Source organism: Heteronotia binoei, chromosome 9, assembly GCF_032191835.1.
Source record: "Heteronotia binoei isolate CCM8104 ecotype False Entrance Well chromosome 9, APGP_CSIRO_Hbin_v1, whole genome shotgun sequence".
Taxonomy (NCBI): Eukaryota; Metazoa; Chordata; class Lepidosauria; order Squamata; family Gekkonidae; genus Heteronotia; species Heteronotia binoei.
Genome location: NC_083231.1, coordinates 89,362,807 through 89,384,217, shown reverse-complemented (window position 1 = coordinate 89,384,217; position 21,411 = coordinate 89,362,807). Strand labels below are relative to the sequence as shown.

Sequence of the window (21,411 nt, the reverse complement as noted above, 5' to 3'; positions counted from 1 at the left end):
AACAATAAAAAAAACCCTTCCCCCAAGCCCTTTCATCTACTCAACTTTCACATCGCTCCAATCCCACCCAAACAAGGGAGGGAGAAGAAATTTTGGCACTGAGTCTATAAAACAAAAGAGGACGGAGAGAAGTAAAGACTAAAAACTAAGTAAATCAAGGCTAAATTAAACAAAGAACAAAAGATTAAAAACTAAGGTAAAATAGAACCAAATAAAAAATAAAATGCCCTAAGGACAGAGCACAGCCTTGTAGCATCCCACTGCATTGGAAACTCCTTCTGAACTACATGATTCACAATTTACAGTTGTGCTTGTTTAGAATTGCCAAAAACTACCATAGAAGCTTCCCTGCAGATGGGGATGACCACAAAGTGCTAGTCTCTCTTTACTGTTCTTGCATCACAGATAGTAGATCTATTACTAGACATTGTCTCTTTCCATTATTATTTCCCAGGACTAATCTACACTGGCAGTTTGGGACAGGAGAAGAGCAGGTCTGTCCAAGTAATTGCAAGACACAACAAAGGAATAAAGAAGAGGTTGGCTGACCAATGGCTCTTTCCCTCTTCCAGGGAGCTGTTATCAGATTGGAAACAAGCACTTCATATGGCCTGTCAAGTCTCTAGGGATAGCTGCAGTGTTCCAAAAGAATAGAACAGAGCTGTCTGCATGTGATTTACACACTATGCAGCTCAGATGTTACCATCTATAAAATTGTCTTATAAAGCAGCGTTCATTTCTCTCGTTCCCATATAGCTATATGTTTTAGCTATCTCTAAATATATCAATATATATTGTTGAAGAGAGGCAGATGGCCAATAGATGCTGTGGCAGTTAGAAGATGACACTGGCATCCCTGTGACAAGGAGAATGTGAGAAAGGTGTTCTTTAGATAGAGAGCAGCATTTACAACCAAAAGGGAAAGCATGCTAGCTCTTGATGTGTTGACACCTCTTGATTAGAGTATCCATATTCTTGTAGAGTAGAGCCCCAAGACTAAGCCCCTTGAAGTCCATTTGTCTGAAAAGGGGGAACTGTTCCTTTGTTTGGTGCAATGAAAGACGACAGAAGGGAATGATGCTAGAGCTATTTGCAGGTGTGCTGAGGGAGGGGGCATTATGCAACCAACAAAGACCAGTTATGTCATGGATTGTAAGTAGCTAGTTAGTAACTTTTCTTTATTTTGCTTCATGTACCTCGAACTGTCTTGCAATGTTCTCTCTAATTTCCATCACATCCCTGCTGAGTGGAACATTTCACATACTGAGCAGAATATAACTGCTCTAATCTTAAAATGGGCAATGGGCAGCACAGACTACTGCTGAGTGGTGCTTCCTAAATTAATGAGCAACCGCACATATGCACAGCTTAGAGGGAACACTGCTGCCTTATAGTACCCAGAGTTTGTGTCTTGTAGAAAGTTATTTAATTAAGGGAGTCTGCACACTTCCTTACCACCTGCCTTGGTTACTTGGCATGCTAAAGTAAAACACCCCTGTAGCATTGGCCTTGAGTGACACCTCGAGGAGAGAGAGAGGGGCTGTTTTACCCAGGGTGGTGGCAGCTATTGGAAAAAAGGAGGGCAAGAAAAGACTTTCTGCCCCTGCTTCCTGGTTAGGGAAGTTTTGGGAGAAAATATCCTCACACTTTTAAGCTGTTTAGCAGTCCTGCTGCAGAGCAGAACTGTCTTGTCATAATATACCCTCACACACATAATTTCATCCAGTATATGCTCACCACAGGATTTAATTGTTAAATCAACTGCTGAACACATGAAAGCTGTTTTGTACCCTTTGGCTTAAACAGAGACAAGCCATTTGTCTACTGTGGTCAGTACTGTCTACTCTGGCCGGCAGTAGCTTTCCAGGGCCTTTGCTGTTAAACTTGGGACCTTCAGCAGGCAAAGCACATACTCTCCAAGGGAGCCATTGCCCTGCCCTAATTGTGTAACTGTTTGCAAAAAGAAAATAAAATCTAGCTGCTAAGTTTAAAAGAGAATTCTAAGTGCACACATACTGTCCAGTGTAGTAGGAGACAGAACAAAGTTTCTTATAACAGGAGGCAGCTCTGAAACACCACAGTATAGAGGTCAACTTGATAAATACTGGCTTTTGTCCTTGGAAATATTTTGTAATAACTTGAGGGCAATAATTTTAATTCCACAGGCCATTTTCCCAGTTGAAATCATGGCCAAAGAGCTGATCTTATCCCCATGTATAGGTCCATATGGGGATCTATTTGGTGGTTCTGAACCAATTCTTACCTATCTTATCTTTTACAGCTGTCTTCAACTTTTTTTTAAAAAAAAAGATCTTACAGTTATGACCTCTTAATTGGTGAAAATGCTGCCCTTCCAAACCCTTCCAGTCAAAACAAAAAACATAAGATCGATTCTTGGTTAGCATAAAATGGAATATTAACATTAATTTCTAGCCTCCGCATACACATAGGTTGTTCAGAGAAAATTTAGGGAGATATATTTACTTGGTTTAATTCTTAGTCTTCTCTCTTGAAAGAATTGCTCAAGGCAGCCTACAACAATTGAAAACCAGGAGGTATGGCAAATGTTGCAAAATATTTTAACACTAATTAAATTTGCAGAGTTAAAACTATAGGAATCTGAGCCTCGAGTTACTTAACACTGATAACAAAAGAATCCCTGTCTTTTCTGCATACTTTAGACTGTTCAAGCTCTGCTTTATGGTCCTGAAACTAATCTGAGGCATGTTAATGGGTTGTCATCTCACGAGCAGTTATTGTGTGTGCAAAGCCTGGGGGAAAGATTTTAAAGGCTAATAGAAGGGAAATATTGCAACTAGATGCTGCTTTATTACAAGTCTCCCTAAATTACAAAATGATTGACATTTCCAGCAATCATATGCCCCTCTGAACCCTCTGAACAAAAAGTCAACAGAGCTGTCAAGCACTGTGCCTCGCAGTCACTAGGGAAAAATTATGCATGGGACAGAGAGGGAAAAGCCAGATGAATGGAAAGACATTGAGATGCTGCTTATTAATTGTGGGATTCTGGGAAGAACTGCTGAGTCCAGAAAAGTGGCAAACACCTATTCTCCTCGGCTTTTGGCAGAATTGATGGCACAAGATATGTTCAAAGCTTAGAACTGTTATTTCAGAATGCTCTGAACAACTATCAGTGCCAATGATTACAGTCACATGAACGCAGCATCAAATGACTTGCATGTTTTTTCACAAGAAACTACATCATACTACTATATAAAATGTGGGTCCTCACTTAGCCAAGGCATCCAGTAGCTAAACCCCACTGCTCAACATGAGCAGAGAGACATGGTGGCTCAGAGCCCTGAGTCCACCTAACACCCAAAAGAAGTTCACAATCTGGCGGGAATAAATAAATGTGCTCTGCTAATTGGCTTTTAACAAGTTCTTTGCTTCTCTGTGTAACTGCAAACAGATGACAGATGAAAGAGTGTGAAGCTGAGCTAAGCATATATATATATATATATATATAGCTTTCTGATCCCAAAGAGCAGAATGGGAATTCTGTTATTGGTAGCTCATGCTGATGTTTCCAAGTCTGGAGAATTCCACCCACTCCCTTGCCCTGGAGTTCCATAAACAGTTTAATTGTCTGAAAATATATCCATTTATGAACCACCACAAAAAGAACCAATGTTCATGGAATGTTCGTGCTGGCACCCTTCCATGAACATATCTTGAAAGTCAGAAACTGCTCAAAATTCAAGACAAACCTTTGTACCCATCTCCAGCAATTTGGAATACCTATCAGTTCAATATATGGATATCATTACACTTGTAGTTACCATTTCCCTAAAGATATCATGGAGAAAAAGGAAAAATGATAACATAACTGTACATGTGTAATAATACCCACAACAAATAATATCCACAATAATGTAACTATGATCACTGTGACATAGTGTCCATTCACTGTGTTACTATATGAATTTCTCGAGCTGCCCTCTCATGTTCAAGTTATATTTAAAATCTGAAAAATAGTGAGAACAGTAAGAAAGGGCAATCCAGCATAGAAACAAACCTAACAAATTTTAATACCTGGTAGATCAGAGAAGAGCAAAATGCATTCATTGAATCCATTAGAAAGAAGCCGATCCCTCAGTTGCTGCAGAATTGCCACTCCAATACAAAATGGGAAGGAAGAGTTCCCGAGTAGTAGCGTATCCCAAAGATGAAAGATTTTGTGCAAAGGGAAGACATCTGCAAGTTGGTACATAAACATTAATTATAACAGAACAACTGTTTTTACTTAGCTCCAAAGGCTAAAAACATTACCAAGTAGATCAAGTAAAATAGTCTAAATAATCAAAGGCTAGATCAAAAGCACTGCTGGTAAATTGGTGGAGTATGATTTCCCCACTTCCTGCTTCCTACTGCAGAACACTATGCCCCCCAATTACATTCCCCAGCTATAACTCCCCCGGTTATACTCTTGAGGGTCAAGGGAGCCTCAAAATACCATGAGGAGGTGAGGAAATCTGAACTGGGGGGGGGGGAGTAAAAAAATGGCAAAAAAAAAAATCATCCTTCCCCCGCCACCATTCTATATATGCCTTTGAATAACCTGCTAGCTGCCTTAGTGGCTCTGATGAAGGAAGAAATACAGGGTATAAATTTTGTAAATAAATAGAAAACAAATATGCAGGGAACAAGATGTTGAAAAAAATAACACAAAAAGGAAGTGAGTCAAGGAGATATGAAAGCAAGGTCAAAAAACAGATTGCTGATTGATCTCTTTGTTTAAGCATCAATAATGTTCCAACAAAGGAAGGGAGAGTTTATTTTAAGACTACTGAGAACATGTTCTTCCATTTGATTTGATTGATTTCTTAGTTTTTCAAATTGTTGACATGCACTATTTCTTCAGAAGAAGAAGAAAGAGTGAAGAAGACATGGGAGCCAGTATGTGGAGATGCTGGAAGGGAAAGGGGGTTACAGGTAGGTCCTGTAAGATTTCCATGTTCTTAATATATATTGTACAAATTAGGATATTTTCCAAGACTACATTATTTTTGGGATGCAGACGTCATCCACAGGAAACCAGATTATGTTAGGTTGTTTAATCAATTAATTCATTGATTAAATTGGTTACTGCAGCAAAGAATTTGACAGATCTATATTTCATATAAAATATAACAATTTTTCCACAAGCATCACCACAGCTACAAGGTTATTGCATGGTAATCTGGGAACAAACCATACCTAATCTTGTTTAGAAAGATTTGTGTTCATATGAAGATTTATTACTCCCCATGGCAATCAATAATGCATTCCAATATTATTAAATGCCTAAATAAATTATATATTTTGTTCCCAAAACACTTCAAGGACTTTCCTCAACTTTCTGAAATACCCTGCATTTATGCAGAAGAGTATTAATGAACCAATGGGGGAAAAAGTTGTGAATGTTAAACACGATTCATCCTTCCCAATTATTTCTTTCAGGGAATGATTTTTTTTCTTATGAGACATACAATCTGCTCATTCACCTAAGAAACATTCAGCTATGAAATAGTAAAATACTTGGCCAAGGTATGTAACAGTTGACAGGAGCAGAAAACATGTGGTTGTCAGCAGAAACATATACAAGATAACCCTCAATAACTAGTTCTCCATGTGGTAGGGTTTTCTGCTGTGTGGTTGCTTGGTCGGATGTGTCATGAGTGTGGTATTTTTTGCCAGTTGCTGTTCTGTCATAACATTGCAAAAATCTTTATAATAATGTGGCATGTCTTCCCTACATTTTTTATTTGAGTGGATAGTCATTTTAATTTGTAATCCAAAACTGTTGATGTTGAGCATGGAAAGTAATTGCTCCAAACTGGGGAGTTCCATGGCTCATCATCTTGTAAGAAAGTTTATTGCCCCTATATTTTTATTTGTAATTTTCAGCTTTGCAGTATCAACACTTATTTACATACTTTGAAAAATTGAAACAGCATTTTTGTGATGCTTTCTTCTTGTTTAAAATTTTTATTTATACTTTTGAGCTGAAGGACAACACCCTGACATCTGGGGGTAGTTCTATGTGTTGTGTGGTTAAATGGGTATGTGTACAGTTCCTTAATTCCAGTAAGCAAAACTTCCTAATACATTTGTCCTTTCCCCCCATTTCATAGAGGTGATGTGTATGTATGCAGACACACCCAACTGCGGCACCGTTTTTAAAAAAATAAGAAAAGAAAATCACTTGCATAGAAAAATCAGAGCACTGACATTGATAATTCAAGCTATACACAGTATAATATTGCACTGCAACGGTATGTTACAGGGAAACAGAATATTATTTTGGTTATTAATTTCATTTAAACTTTTTCTTTACTTTAATTCACCCCAATAGGGACCCAAAGCAGCATGCTTTATAATCTTCTTCTCCATATTATCCTCTGGTGTCAAGTGTTTTTGCTCACATGATCAGTGTCCTTCATGAAAAGCTGAAAAGCACCTAACACCAGAGGAACACACTCAGCAGAAGATGGGCATGGCTTAAGAGCCTATTCGCTCTTTTTAAGGACAAAGTGAAACTATCACTAAAGGAACTCAGTGGTGTACGTGAAGCAAAAAGGAATATAAATAAAAGGGGAGTATGGAAGAAGTAAGAAAAAGTCATACTCACGTGTAAACATTGTGAGAAACCAAGGAATAGCATATAGCTAAAACAAAATGGAAAGGGGAAAAATACATTGTTAAAACAGTTCCTTGTAAATTTTCTATTACATTTTAGTGAAGTGTTTTTGGATTGTCTAACTGCACTGAGAAGTTAATGTAAGCAGCACCTCAAAGCCAGACTGCAGCATACATCTTGATTATAATATATCACCGATGCTGCAATTTAAACCTTAGAAACTTTCCCTACATTTCTATGTTCTGTACAATGATTGTAATCCACAGTTTTGACAAAACTGAAATGCATGCTCCATATAGATTTGGCATCAACTAAATAGTATGTCACAGTGAATATTTATTTATTTATTACTTTAAATTTCTGTCCCGCCCTCTCCGCAAGCGGACTCAGGGCGGTTAACAACATTCATTTTTACAAATTAACCAATAAAAAAGCTACAGTATAAAATTATTTAAAAATTATTTTAAATTATTTTAAAAAATTCATTTCATGGTGCTGTATCACTACAATATAATATAAGTCATGATCATGGTACTGTATAATGATGTAGAGTGGCAGCTCTCTCCCGGTTAGATCTCAAAGGCCTGTCGAAACAGTTTGGTCTTACAGGCCCTGCGGAAAGTAGGGAGATCCCACAGGGCCGTTATGGCCTCCGGGAGAGCATTCCACAATTCTGGTGCTGCCACTGAAAAGGCCCTAGCTTGCATCAGGAGCAACCTAGCCTCCTTTGGTCTAGGGATGGACAATAGATATTTTGTCCCTGAACGCAGTGCTCTCCGAGGAACGTGTGGAGAAAGGCGGTCCCGTAGATAGACAAGCCCCTTACCACAGAGGGCTTTAAAGGTCAATACCAACACCTTGAAACGGACTTGGAACACAATAGGTAGCCAGTGCAGCTCTCTCAGCACTAGCCGAATGTGCTCCCACTGGGGGAGACCCATTAACAGCCGCACTGCAGCGTTCTGCACTAGCTGTAGTTTCCAGGTCAGCACCAAGGGTAGCCCCATGTAGAGAGCATTACAGTGATCTATTCTTGAGGTGACCGTAGCATGGATCACCATTGCTAAGTCGTTGCGCTCCAGGAAAGGGGCCAACTGCCGTGCCCGCCGAAGATGAAAAAAGACGGATCTAGTAGTGGCTGCTACTTGGGCCTCCATTGTAAGAGAGGACTCCAGGAGCACACCTAAGCTCTTGACCTTAGGGGCCGGTATTAGTGACACCCCGTCAAGAGCCGGCAGAGGGATCTCCCCTCCGGACCACCCCGGCTCAGATAGAGAACCTCCGTCTTCGTTGGATTCAGCTTCAACCGACTCAGCCTGAGCCAAGATGCTACGGCTTGAAGAGCCAGGTCTAGATTTTCCGGGGTACAGTTGGACTGACCACACATCAATAGATAGAGCTGGGTGTCGTCTGCATATTGGTGACATCCCAGCCCATACCTCCTGACAATCTGGGCAAGGGGGCGCATATAGATGTTAAATAACCTTGGGGACAGAACCGCACCCTGTGACACACCACATATAAGTGGGTGCCTTCAGGATGATTCCTCCCCTATCACCACCCTTTGTCCCCGATCTTGGAGAAAAGAGGCCAACCACTGCAAGGCAGACCCCTGAATCCCCACATTGGCATAGATATATATATATATATATATATATATATATATATATATATATATATATATATATATATATATATTTTTTTTTTTCTTTAAACTATTTTATGCCACCTCTCCACATAGTGGAGCCAGGCAATGAAGAGAACCACAGAAGGAACTGCAAAAAGCAAAATAACAAACTGTGGTCAAATTACTAATATTTCTCTATTCCACTAATATATTGTATACAAAAATACTTTCCTACATTAGTTCATACACAAATCAGTTCAAATAACAATTTGGTTGTTTAAGTTCAATAATAATCACTGTAGCTATTTCCTATAACATACCAATCCAGTTCCAGAATGTGCTTGAGTGATGTCTCCATGTTTTGAAATGGTGCCACATTCGGACTCTTGTCTTGGACATCCCAAATCCACATCTGCTGTGGCTTGCTAGTTGGTCAGCCCATTTCAGTTACCCTCCTCATGGAGGGGTAAATGGTTGTCCAAATTTTTACACGTTCCAAACCATTTACATGCATTCAGCAGTCCTAACAAGCACAAGTCATCTTCTATGGAGAAAAGCTCCATCGAAGAGAAAATTTCTATTTATGCCACATCTTTGGGTCCCAACAGGTGGCTGTGATTTTGGGTGCACACACACAAACACACACTCCTCAGATCCTCCAGACTTCTGTATGTGCATCTGTCTGTTGGTTGTGTACAGCCACCCTAAAACTCCAACACTAGCAGAGCAATTCATTTATCCAAGCTGCTCCTCGATCGCCTTCTCCACCTTAACTGTGATAATGATTTACTTTGTTGTATTATTTGGGCCCCAGGACTACACATTTGTTTCTTCCCACCCACCACCCACCATTCTTTTTTGGTCTGCAGTTTCTATTGATCAAGTTGAACCAGAAGGTTAAGTGGTACCCAACGTAGCAGTTTGAATACAGGCAAACAAGCAAACACTAAACTGTCTCTTTTCCTGCTTTCCATAAACAGGCATAGGCTGCAGCCCAGCAAATTAGAATTGGGGTGGGGGGAATAAAAAGGGTCTAGAGGAACTCTAGATGGGATGTGAAGTCCAGGGTGAGATGGCCTTTAGGCATCTTCCCAGTAATTTAATGGCAAATTCTCCCTGACTCCATACTTCACTGGCTATCTGCTATCTGCATCATCTATCTATCTGCTAGCAGCTAGTTGTATCATTTTTTAGGGGGGGGGGGTTTAAAAATGAACAAGAACAAACTTCTAAACTGGTCACATTTATAGACAACCTTTCATGGAAACATTGTATGTTTGCTACTTTCAAGGTGGGGAATTTGGGATTAATGCCAGAGCTTTGTGGATTCCTACTGCAGAACCTCCCATGGGTAACAAATAATTTTGCATTCATTTCACTGTCAAAAGGGCAAGTAGTCTCTCTGGTAACACAGACTGCTCTGACAAAACAAAACTGCTGTACATGTGGTTCATAAACAATTACTTCCTTCCCTTGAAACCATTACCTGCAGTTGCATAAATGAAAGGTACAAGCTTAATTTTTACATCCATCTCTATATATCACTGGGACACGAAGAGGTCACCATAGAGACCATTAAAGTGCTCTAAGACTCAAAACTACTGAGATGATCACAAAGACATGTCAGATCTCCTTGCCTGACAGGTAATCAATACAAACCAAAAAGAGTTGTAAACAGGTACGTGACTGTACTGCCCAAAGGGAAGGGCACATTGCAGTTCCCCTTCCCACCAATACAAACATTCTGGAAACAGGAAAGAGTTAGCTCTGTCGTGAAAGCAAATATGGTAAATTTAGAATTCTCTGGGTTTTTTAAATAATATTCTACCTTGGTGGAGAAAAACAGAATGGTTTAAAAGAAAGAAAAAGGACACACAAGAATCTTATGAAATAGTTGTGGAAATATATTCTTAGTATACACTGCCCCCTAGCAACCTCACTCTGGTATAGCTAACAGTCGGATTGCTCAAATTGTTATCGCAGTGCTTCCTTAAAAGTTTGAGAGATGTAGGACAAACCTTACGTTAGGAATTGTATCTATTTTTACTTCATATCAATACTTTTCAGTATTAGTTATGCCTTACACTTTAAAAAAACCTAAGAACTTCCCATGTTCAAAGTATTAAAATCTTATGCCAAAAACTCTGTGAAGCAAGTCTAATATTTGAGATTTTCTTTTTATTAAGAAAAAGTTAAACAGATACATAAACTCTTGATACTGGCTCACATGGTCTGTCAACACTAACTAATATGAGCTCCCGATTGCCCTTGAGTTATGTGTCATGCTTGCCTGCTATCAAATCTGACATCTATGCCAACTCTATTGACCTCTTTGTACATTCCATATTAGTGCTGACAGAAGGAGGATGAGTGACCCATTTTTCTTCTCTTTCCTTCTTCTTCCTCGTGTGAAGATGGAAGATATATAATTTGTTGTACTAACAGAACATGCATTGAAGAAGAAAAGGAGGAGGAGGAGGTGGTGGTGTATGGACATCTTCTCTGCAACAGAACAAGAAAAGCTAGCCAAGAGGCGTAAGACTCTTCCTATAGAACATACAAAGAGACTCTCAGAGGAGAATCCAGAAGTATCTCAACTATCTTCTCTCAGACTGATGTTGCCTTCTTAATTGAAAAGAACACAGAAGCTGGGACCTAAGGTTGTCTCCTTAACTGAATCTTGGACTACAAACTTGTAAAATGTTTGCATGCATAGTAAGATAATGCTATTCTTATTGGAGATTTACAATCAGCTAAAAATTGGAGGAATACCCAAATAGTACTGAACTGGGGGCTGTTCTACAATCAGTAAGAAAAATAACTACCAGATACAGTGATCTTTGCTGCAAAGGAGATTGATAGTTATGTATTATTCTGAGAAGTCACTGCTTCTGGGTTGCTTGCAAAATGGAGCTTTGAGCATACGTTTTTGAGCATACATTTTCTGAGGGGGCTGAAGGAGATTGTTGCTGATTGACTGGGAGTGGCTGTGTTCCTTGGGTAGATTGAAGCCCCACCCTCTTTGCATTATTAAGCTCCACCTTGCCAGAGGCACGAGCTGATGGCTGAGAGCTAAAGGGCTCTTGGCCTGTGGCTCTTGGCCTGGGGGCTCTGTAAGGACCAGGAACCCGGATCCATATTTTCCTTGTGTTCCCAATAAGGAAAGTAGACCCTCCAGAAGGAGAGCCACATAAACACAACAGGATTTAAAGGGGGACTGTATATTTTAAAAAGCTGTCATGAAGGTAGAATGCCAGCAGGGGGCTTGGGGCTTTCCAGTGTTTTGCACTGAGTGTCACGTGTATGACTATCTGCCCACAGGACAGAAGTCTTCGTACCCTTGAGGTCAAGGTGGCTGACCTGGAGATGCAGAGGCAGTCAGTTAGGCACTCGGAGAAGATTCTCGGGGACGTGTTAGATGAGCCCCACTCTGAACATGGCAGCTCCGTTGCTGCCAGGGAGCATGAGGGTTGAGAGGGAACAGGGCACCGTGCTGAGGACAAGGGAAATACGTCCTTAGAAGGGACCTCTTCTTTGGGTGGTGAGCAGGTATACTTTTGCGCCAAGGAACCATCCCTGGGCAGGGAGGGGGGCGGTCTTGGTAGTTGGTGATTCGATCCTTAGGCAAGTAGACAGCTGGGTGGCAAAACTGTGTACTGACCATATGGTGACTTGCCTTCCTGGTGTGAAGGTAGCGGATATTATACGTGTTGTAGATAGGCTGATAGACAGTGCTGGGGAGGAGTTGGAGCTGGGGTGGCTCTGTATGTCAGAGAGGGTATACAGTCCAGTAAGACTAAGGTCAGAGAATTAGATTCCCTTCTAGAAATGCTTTGGGTCGAAATACAAGGTCCAAAAGGAAATTTAACTATGGGAGTTTGTTATCGCCCACCAAATCAAAAGATAGAGGACAATTATAATATGATGGAAGGATTAAAGATAGTGGCTAAACGTAAAAACTGTTTCATAATCGCTGATTTTAACTACCTGCAGATTGATTGGGTCAATATGTGTTCTGGTCGAGAGAAAGAGATTGAGTTTCTAGATGCTCTCAACAACTGTGCTATGGAGCAGATGGTCACAGAACCTACCAGGGGCGGGGCAATCCTAGATTTGGTCCTAAGTAATGCCCAAGACCTGGTGAGAGATGTAAAAGTGATTGCACCGCTTGGGAGCAGTGACCATAACATTATTGATTTCACCATTTGTATAAATAGGGAGTTGCCCCAAAAGACCAGCACAACCACTTTTAACTTTAAAAGGGGTAAATTCTCTGAAATAAGGAGGCATGGGAAGAAGAAACTGAAAGGAAAGGTAAATGAAGTCTAAACCCTTGGGGAAGCTTGGAGGCTATTTAAAACTACAATCCTGGAAGCTCAGATAAAATATATACCACAAGTTAGGAAAGGCACAAACAGGTATAAGAAAAGGCCTGCATGGTAACAAACAAAGTTACGGAAGCTGTAAAAGATAAGAAGGATTCCTTTAAGTGGTGGAAAGCTAGTCCAAGTGAGATTAATAAAAGGGAACACAGGCTGTGGCAAAACAAATGCAAGACTGTGATCAGGCAGGCAAAAAGGGACCATGAGCAGCATATTGCAAAAAACATAAAGACCAACAATAAAAATTTCTTCAAATATATTAGAAGCAGAAAACCAGCCAGGGAGGCAGTGGGGCCCTTGGATGACCAAAGGGTAAAAGGATTATTGAAGGAGGATAGGAAAATGGCTGAGAAGCTGAATGTATTTTTTGCCTTCGTCTTCACTGTGGAAGGTGAGAAGTGTTTGCCTGCTCCAGAACCGTTAATTTTGGAAGGGGTGTTGAAAGACCTGAGTCAGATTGAGGTGACAAGAGAGGAGGTCCTACAACTGATAGACAAATTAAAAACTAATAAGTAACCAGGTCCGGGTGGCATACATCCAAAAGTTCTGAAAGATGAAGTTCACTCAAAGGTGAACTTGTCGATCTCCTGACAAAAATATGTAATCTTTCATTGAAATCTGCTTCCATTCCTGAGGACTGGAAGGTAGCAAATGTTACCCCCATCTTTAAAAAGGGTTCCAGAGGAGATCTGGGAAATTACAGGCCAGTCAGTCTGACTTCAATACCGGGAAAGTTGGTAGAAACCATTATCAAGGACAGAATGAGTAGGCACATTGATGAACATGGGTTCTGTAAAGGAAGAGCTTGCCTAACTAACCTCTTACAGTTCTTTGAGGGGGTGAACAAACATGTGGACAAAGGGGACCAATAGATATTGTTTACCTTGACTTCCTGAACGCCTTTGATAAAGTTCTTCATCAAAGGCTCCTCAGTAAACTCGAGTCATGGAGTAAAAGGACAAGTCCTCTTGTGGATCAAAAACTGGCTAATTAATAGGAAAGAGTATAAATGGGCAATCTTCGCAGTGGAAGACGGTAAGCAGCGGCGTGCCACAGGGCTCAGTACTGGGTCCCATGCTCTTTAAATTGTTCATAAATGATTTGGAGTTGAGAGTAAGCAGTGAAGTGGCCACTAAATGACAGAAGTTTACAAGATTATGCATGGGATAGAGAAAGGAGAGAAAGTAGTACTTTTCTCCCTTTCTCACAATACAAGAACTCATGGGCATTCAATGAAATTGCTGAGCAGTCGGGTTAGAACGGATAAAAGGAAGTACTTTTTCACCCAAAGGGTGATTAACATGTGGAATTCACTGCCACAGGAGGTGGCGGCAGCTACAAGCATAGCCAGCTTCAAGTGGGGTGTTGGATAAAAATATGGAGCAGAGGTCCATCAGTGGCTATTAGCCACTGCATATTATTGGAACTGTTTGGGGCAGTGATGCTCTGTATTCTTGGTGCTGGGGCAAAGTGGAAGGGCTTCTAGCCCCACTTGTGAACTTCCTTTGTTTTTTGGCCACTGTGCGACATAGAGTGTTGGAATGGATGGGCCAATGGCCTGATCCAACATGGCTTCTCTTATGTTCTTACGTATTCAGTTTTTATTGTTGGAAGGTGGGCAGGTACAGCAGCTAGGATTAAAACCCTTTCTGCACAGAAAATGCTCACCTTGTTTTCAAAACAACAGCTCTGCCCCTCTGGAACAGTAATATATCCCATCTCCACTGATTCCTTTTCAGATTGTAGCCACAATCCATGGTATGAGTGCTAAAGTCCTTTTAGTAAATTAGATTGAAGGGACCATGAGGGTCACACAAATGCATTTTTCCTGCACCTCCCTTTCAGTAGCTCGTGCTCCCCTGAAGGGGAAGGTGAGGATTGGATGATCCTTAAGAACAGCATGGAGTGCCCTATGGAGGTCAGCCATGAGAAATGGGGAATCAGTGAACTCCTACCTCTTTATGAGGGACTTTAGATTCAACTCAAATGACCTTATGTATGCCGAATTCTGTACTGGATTGTGGTTGGTATTGTTTTAATGATATTAAATAACTTGGGGTGGATTTAAGATGATGAAACATGTTTTGAAAGGCTGTTAGGGTGCTGGTGAGAAGAATTCAGGAGAAGAAACAGCTAGTGATGGAGAGGCATGTTTAATACATTGGAAGACAAGATAGACAGCTCTAATGATATTTACACCAACATGAAGAAATTATGGAGATCATTAAAATTCAGGTCTACTGCCTTAACTAAATATTTATTGAAGAGGATCTCGTTATTTACTGTAAATGTAGCTGTAATAAACAAAACTTCAAAATATTAATACTTTTTTTAAAAGGCAGAAAACCTTGATTAAAGCACTAATATCTTTGAAACAGCAAGTAGTTGTAGCCTTATTCCATAAAGCCTTGTAATAACAACACCGGGACAGGTTAGGTTCCACCTCTTCCCAAGAGAGACCATTGGAAGCTGATAGAATGTTGGAGAGGCTGACTGTTAAATAGTCATTAGCACAGTTGAAAAGAAAGCTGATGGAGGAAAGAAGCAGTAACTTGAGTCATCCTGGAGCATAACAGCAACCTGCCACTGACTGAGAGAAAGTCAGCTCATATCAAAGAATCCCAAATAGGGCTCAAAAAAAAAGTTCAAAAGTTCAAATATGAAGAGACTTGGTAATCTTCTACCAGATTCACTCCAGTGTTGTGCTTAAACTATAAATAAAAGTTAACTCCTTGTCTGCGTAACCCTGTGGGTCTCAGGGAAAGATACACACATGTATGAGCCTATATATAAACATTTCAGGATATGTATAAGTGGTGAATGAATGAAGGAGTGTGTGAATGAAGCAGTGAGGAGTAATCCACATGCACCTGTTGATGTGACCTTGATTTAGTCACAAGTTCTCGCAGATCTGTTCTTCTCAAAAGAAGTTTCTGTCAGAGCTCTCTCAACTCCACCTACCTCACAGGGTGTCTATTGTGGGGATGGGAAGGGAAAGGAGATTGCAAGCCACTTTGAGACTCCCTTCAGGTAGTGAAAGGTGGGGTATAAATCCAACCTCTTCTTCTAATTATTAAAGAGGACTGGCCTAGCATGTCTGGTTGTGGTTCTGTGAGTGAGAGAGCACCCAGTGTATGAAAGTGTCAGGGCTCTCTATATATTCTGAAAGAGTCAAGACAGGTAGTGAACTGCAACTGCCTGACCTAACTGTAACCTTGAATCTGTGTGACAGAATTTGTGGAAGGCAGTAGGGTCTTTGAGAGAAGCAGGGAGTCACAAACACTCTCATTTGTGAAGTGCTGGCAACTAACAAGATGCAAAACTGCTTGCAGGGGAATCAAAAATAAGGTTATTGCAGTAGCATTCCTGGGTGGGTACAGTGTCACCCACAGCCAGAACCTAAACTGCTAGTGGGATACTGTGTCTTATTTTTATAACGTGCAGCAGAAAAATAATAATTTCATACACTTTCCTTTGAGTTTGAGAGTGTCTTCTTTTCATGATAGGGTTATTCAGAAATGCAGAATTAACTACACACATTAAATACAGAAGGGACATGTTTTTTTTTTAAAAAATACCTCCGTTTTTATATTGACTTCACGTAAAACTTAAAGCAAGCACTGCCTCAGCTGACAATATTTGCTGTTCAGTAGCGTTCAATATTCTAAGAGCTTTTAAAGCATAACACGAGTGGAAGAGTGCCAAGAAATCATCTTTCTCACAGCAGGAACCTGAAAGATTAATCAGCTTCTGATTCAACAGGATTAGTAAGTGAGCACAAGAATCTGGTCTATGTCTCTGCTGAAGTGTATGTCTTTCACCTTGATGGAAATTGAGGTGTCATGGGTACAAAAACACAATGCACATTTTATTTTCTCAGGGACAAAACATATTAGGAGGATATATTAAAGGATTGCAGAGTTCTTTATGCAGACAATACAATTCTGGAGATAACTGCTATTTATTTACATGTGATACATATGAAGCCACCTTACACTGAATCAGACCAGTGGACCATCACTGTGAGTATCATCTACTCAGGCTGGCAGGAGCCGTCTAGGGTCTCAGGTGGAATTCTTTCACAACACCTACTACTTCATTCATTAACTGGAGATTGCAGGGATTGAAGCTGGCACCTTCTGCATGCAAAGAAGAGTCACAGCCCTTCACCATGTACAAAGCTCTTTGAAACATGTGTTCCTCTATATAGACACTAGGGGTTTGCTTTTGGCATAAACCAAGCCAAAAAAAAAAAATGAAGCTGAATACAGATCAAAGCATCTGACTGGCTACCAGTACAGCTAAACCTGAATAAGAGCTGATTCTCCCCCCCCCTCCCCACCCCTTTTGGTTATATTCAGCTATACTCAATGGCTGGTGGGCTTCTTTTACAGCTCAGTTCAAGATGCAAGATAAGTCAGACCTAGAGCCAGCTTCTCCTGTGGCATGGTTTAAACCTCCACAGAAGCCCTTCCAGCCAGGTCTGTGTGTGTTGGGAGAGACCTCCCTGCTGCATGCCTATCCTGGGGCCACCTTCTCCTGCAGTGCAGTTTAACAGAATTTTTCGAAAATACCCAAATTTTTGGATCAAAGTGCTCCAAACCAAAAAGTATCTTTTTTTTTGTACACCCCAAGTAGACACAGTTACCAAGAAAATGGGCATCATTCCACCCATGGTTTCTGCACATAACCTGACTACAAAGACACACAAAGCAGCCATCAACAGCACAATAATTTTCATGAAGTGGGCTGAATCAAGGCTTCTTCTAGCATCAGAAGGACTGTATTACTATACACTGAAACAGGTTTCATAGTTTTTTCCCTGCCCAGGGAAATCTGGGGTATGTAGTTCTGTGGCCTTGGTACTACAGAGCAAAAGTCCGCAAACCATTATGATGCTCAAGTTTATTATGATCAGAGATCAGAATTCAGAATCCCATCATATCAAATTTGCTTTGGATGGTGAGACACAGAAGCAAGCTTTTGAAAACAACCCTACTTTTGTTTTTTTTAAAATTATTATTATTGTATTTCCCACTTACATCTGGAATGAAGCCAATTTCATTGAGATGGTTGCTCAGCTCTGGGTCATGGAATGCAATCATCTGGGAAAACACTGTCAAGTATTCTAGAATTCCAAGAGTGTGAAAGAAAAAAAGATTTTTAAAAAATCACTATGAATTTGGCTACAAGGATCAGACACGAATAGCTGGTTTTTGGACTTTCCATTCTAAATAGCATGAAAGAGAAGAAAAAAAATCTTAAAACATTGCCACAGTTAGTTTGTAGTCTGACCAATGTTAAGTATTTTCTTTCTCTCCCTTTAAAACAGACAGAAACATAAAAGTTGCAGGAGATACAGATTTTGTCTAGCATAGCTATATCAAGATAGATGTACAGAAAGTATGTTGCAGTTGCTTTAAACATCATTCACTTCTAATCTGGGTTTGACAGTTGTGGAATTAAGGGGGTATTTGTGACCATATTAACTAGACCATGTTCAAGACCATCTGTTTCTGCTGTACCACTCCTAATACAAAAAGGACTGTTGAACATGTACGATACTTCACATTTTTATTGCTATGTAAAACCCTTAATAAAATATTAGCAACAAAAACCGGGTCAGTCAAAGGGAAAAAAAAGGCTAACTGACCTTCTGACAAAATATACAAAAGCCAGACCACCCTTGTAGCTGTACAAGAGGCTGCTCAAGTAATTCACCATTATTCTTCCGAATTAACTAGACTCTTGAGAATCTCATTTTCCTAATGTAAATGTTCAATTTTTTTTTAAAAAAATCTGTGGTGGGGAAGCAGAGGGAGAGAAAGACTTTCTCTGACCAATCTGATAAGAGCCTGGACACCCAGAGAGGCATCAATATGAAGGAAAGGGCCCTGCATTTCTACAAACAATTCAGATGGTGCAAAAAATGCCCAACTTATTTTACAGATATTTAGCAGAATACTGTAGAGGTGGAAAATTTCATCATGCCACTTACTTAGGGTGACTCCATAGGGTTTCAAGCAAAGTGGGAAACAGGTTATTTGCCACTGTCAGATTTGTGTAGTAACCCTGGGCTTCCTTGGTGGTCTCCCATCGAAGTACTAACCAGGACTGACCATGCTTAGCTTCTGAGATGTGATGAGATTCTAAAACTTCTGAGTAGTTAAACAGATCTACATTTACATCTCCTTCAGGCTGACAGAGGACCCATGGCTCCACACAGGGGGGCCTAAGACTATGTATTTTGAACAAAATCCTGCAGCCATACCAAATGAGCAGTGTGGGAGGGAGGTGGGGCCTTCATCCTGCTTCTACTCACTGCTTCTGCTCCTATTGGCCTCTTGTAAATTACAATTTCCACAATTTCACAAAATAGAAATAATGGGAAAACAATGGAATCCTGTGCAGATTACTTCAGTCTAAACCCACTGAATTCAAATGACCTCAACTGGATTAACTGCACCAATTTGCACTGCAGATGTAGCATGGCCAGTAAGTGGATCATATATCTGTCAGGCTTATTAAAAATACTATGCAAGTAAGGTTGCTACTTTTAACCAATATTTAAATAAAATATCTGAATGAGCTACGGCGCACTGTCTCACAGCAGATTTTTAACATGGTTTTACATGACAGCCAGAGTGACGTAGTGGTTAGAATGTCAGAATAGGATCTAGGAGCCCCACAGTGAAATCCCTATTCTGCCATGCAAGCTTTTTGGTGACCTTGGGCCAGCTATATATACTCAGCCTAATCCAACTCACAGGATTTTCTGTAAGGATAAAATAGAGCAGAGTTGCTTTGGATTCTCTTTCTTCCATTTCAATATAGGTATTTGAGCTTGATTGTTTGAAAGCATATGTCATCAGGTTTTCAACTTGCAATACCAGCTACATGGGTGTCAAATACAAAGACCAATAGGTTGCTACAGAAGTTTCTTGCCTTGCTTTTAGCTTTGCAGCACTTTTATTCTGTTCCCTAGACTGGTGTGAAAACTCATCTGATCCTTCAGCGTTATTTTATCTCTAAGCCTCTGAAACTATGCTCATTTTATTCAGGTTTTTTTCATATGTTAACGTATTTATGTTCCTAATACCTTCAGCAGCCACAGGTATAATATTTAAAAACAGTAATCACATACACTCAGGTATGTGCCAATGAAAACAAATTTACAATTAGCTTCCTGAAAGCACATTTCTTTTTTAAACAAGGAATTCATGACTTCGGTGGTTCCACAGGGATATGCTATACCTTGTTAAATGTCATCTTTATTTGGATAGCCAGCCTCATAAAATATAATTGCTATGCAGGATTATATGGTTAATTAAGCATCTATTGAAGGCATACATCCCTTTGTGAAAGTTTATCATTTGGGTTCAGGAAAACAGTGTTGGCTGAAATGATACAAATTATTCCTTCAGATAATTTGATATCCTACAGCTATAAACCAGTAAATGGTCTTCCAATGGCAGGCACTGAAATGGATTTCAAAAGCCTACATTATGACAATTTAGGACAACGTTCTGAAATTGGAGATGCTATGCTTACTTTAGTTGTACAGTTGATGATTTTCATGCAGTGGTGTTTGGGACTTCACAGGGGGCTATCTGAATTTTTAGTCCAGTCAGAAGTGGATGAAGACATGAACTATAAGAACTGGCCAGGAGTTGTTTTGTAGAAAAATAGCTGGTGGAGCTCATCCAGGGATTGTTATGCAGCTGCACCTACTTTTCAATGGACAAGGTGGGAAGGAGGAGGTGGAACTCTCAGAAAGGTTCAGGAGCTGTGCTCCTGTGAACTCCTGCTGAATCTGAGGCCTGGAACTGGCACCTCTGAATGGGAGATGTACATGCTGTTCCCACAGTTTGAGTAAGAAACTTTTTTAAAAATTGCAGCAATTGTGTACCTTATTTTCCCCTTAAAGTTTATAACTCAGCTATTCAAGAACTTTCCAAATGAGTGACAAAACATAAAAAAACAATACAATTAGAGATAAAACTAGTAGTGTTCAGTTGCCACGAGGGGTGCGTGTATGGGGGATACTACCACAATTGGCACCTTTATCCAATCTTAGCTAGACAAGTATGCCCTGATCTCACTGGAAGCTAAGCAGGGTCAGCCACAGTTAATACTTAGATGGGAAACCACAAAGGAAATCCAGGGTTGCTTCACAGAAGCAAGCAATGGCAAACCACCTCTGAATGTCTCTTGCTTTGAAAACCCTCTGGGGCCACCATAAAAGTTGGCTGTGACTTGATGGCACTTTTCACAACCAACTGCAGCTAATAAGTCTTATGAGCAATGTTCCTGCAAAGCTGAGTTAGCGTGAGCCAGCTCACAGATATTTAGCCTCCAGCTCACACATTTTTGTCTTAGCTTAGGAAGGATGATCCCTGAGCACACTAATTTATGCAGTAGCGAAGCGCTGGGTTTGCGGAGGGAGCGGGTGCTTCCTCCGTGCCTGTCTGCCTGGCTCCAGCTTGATGCTTAAAGCCAGAACCGGAATCAGAGGGTGGAGGGAGCGATCCTGGTGCTTGCTTTAAGCGTCAGAGCTGGAGCCAGGCAGACAGGCATGGATGAAGCACGCTGCCCCCTCCGCAGCCGGCGCTCTCGAAGCGCTGGGTTTGCGGTGGGGGCAGCGTGGAGCGATCCCAGTGCTTGCTGGAAGCAGAGCTGGAGCCAGGCAGGCGCGGGGGAAGCGCCGGGATCGGAGGCGGAGGCAGCGGATCGCCCCCCCCCCCCGGAGGAAGGTACGT

At 40.7% G+C, this 21,411-nt stretch overlaps 1 protein-coding gene across 3 annotated transcripts in view; it reads right to left on the bottom strand.

Annotated features, from left to right (window-relative positions):
• The window catches only part of TBCK (TBC1 domain containing kinase), a 145,095-nt gene that overhangs the window by 58,397 nt on the left and 65,287 nt on the right, over positions 1 to 21,411 (bottom strand). For all 3 annotated transcript variants that reach the window (XM_060246961.1, XM_060246959.1, XM_060246962.1), the window contains 3 exons: positions 17,695 to 17,780; positions 6,635 to 6,671; positions 4,057 to 4,218 (listed from right to left, as the gene is read on the bottom strand). In XM_060246961.1, coding sequence (XP_060102944.1) covers positions 4,057 to 4,218; positions 6,635 to 6,671; positions 17,695 to 17,780 — 285 coding nt within the window. The remainder of the gene's footprint in view (positions 1 to 4,056; positions 4,219 to 6,634; positions 6,672 to 17,694; positions 17,781 to 21,411) is intronic.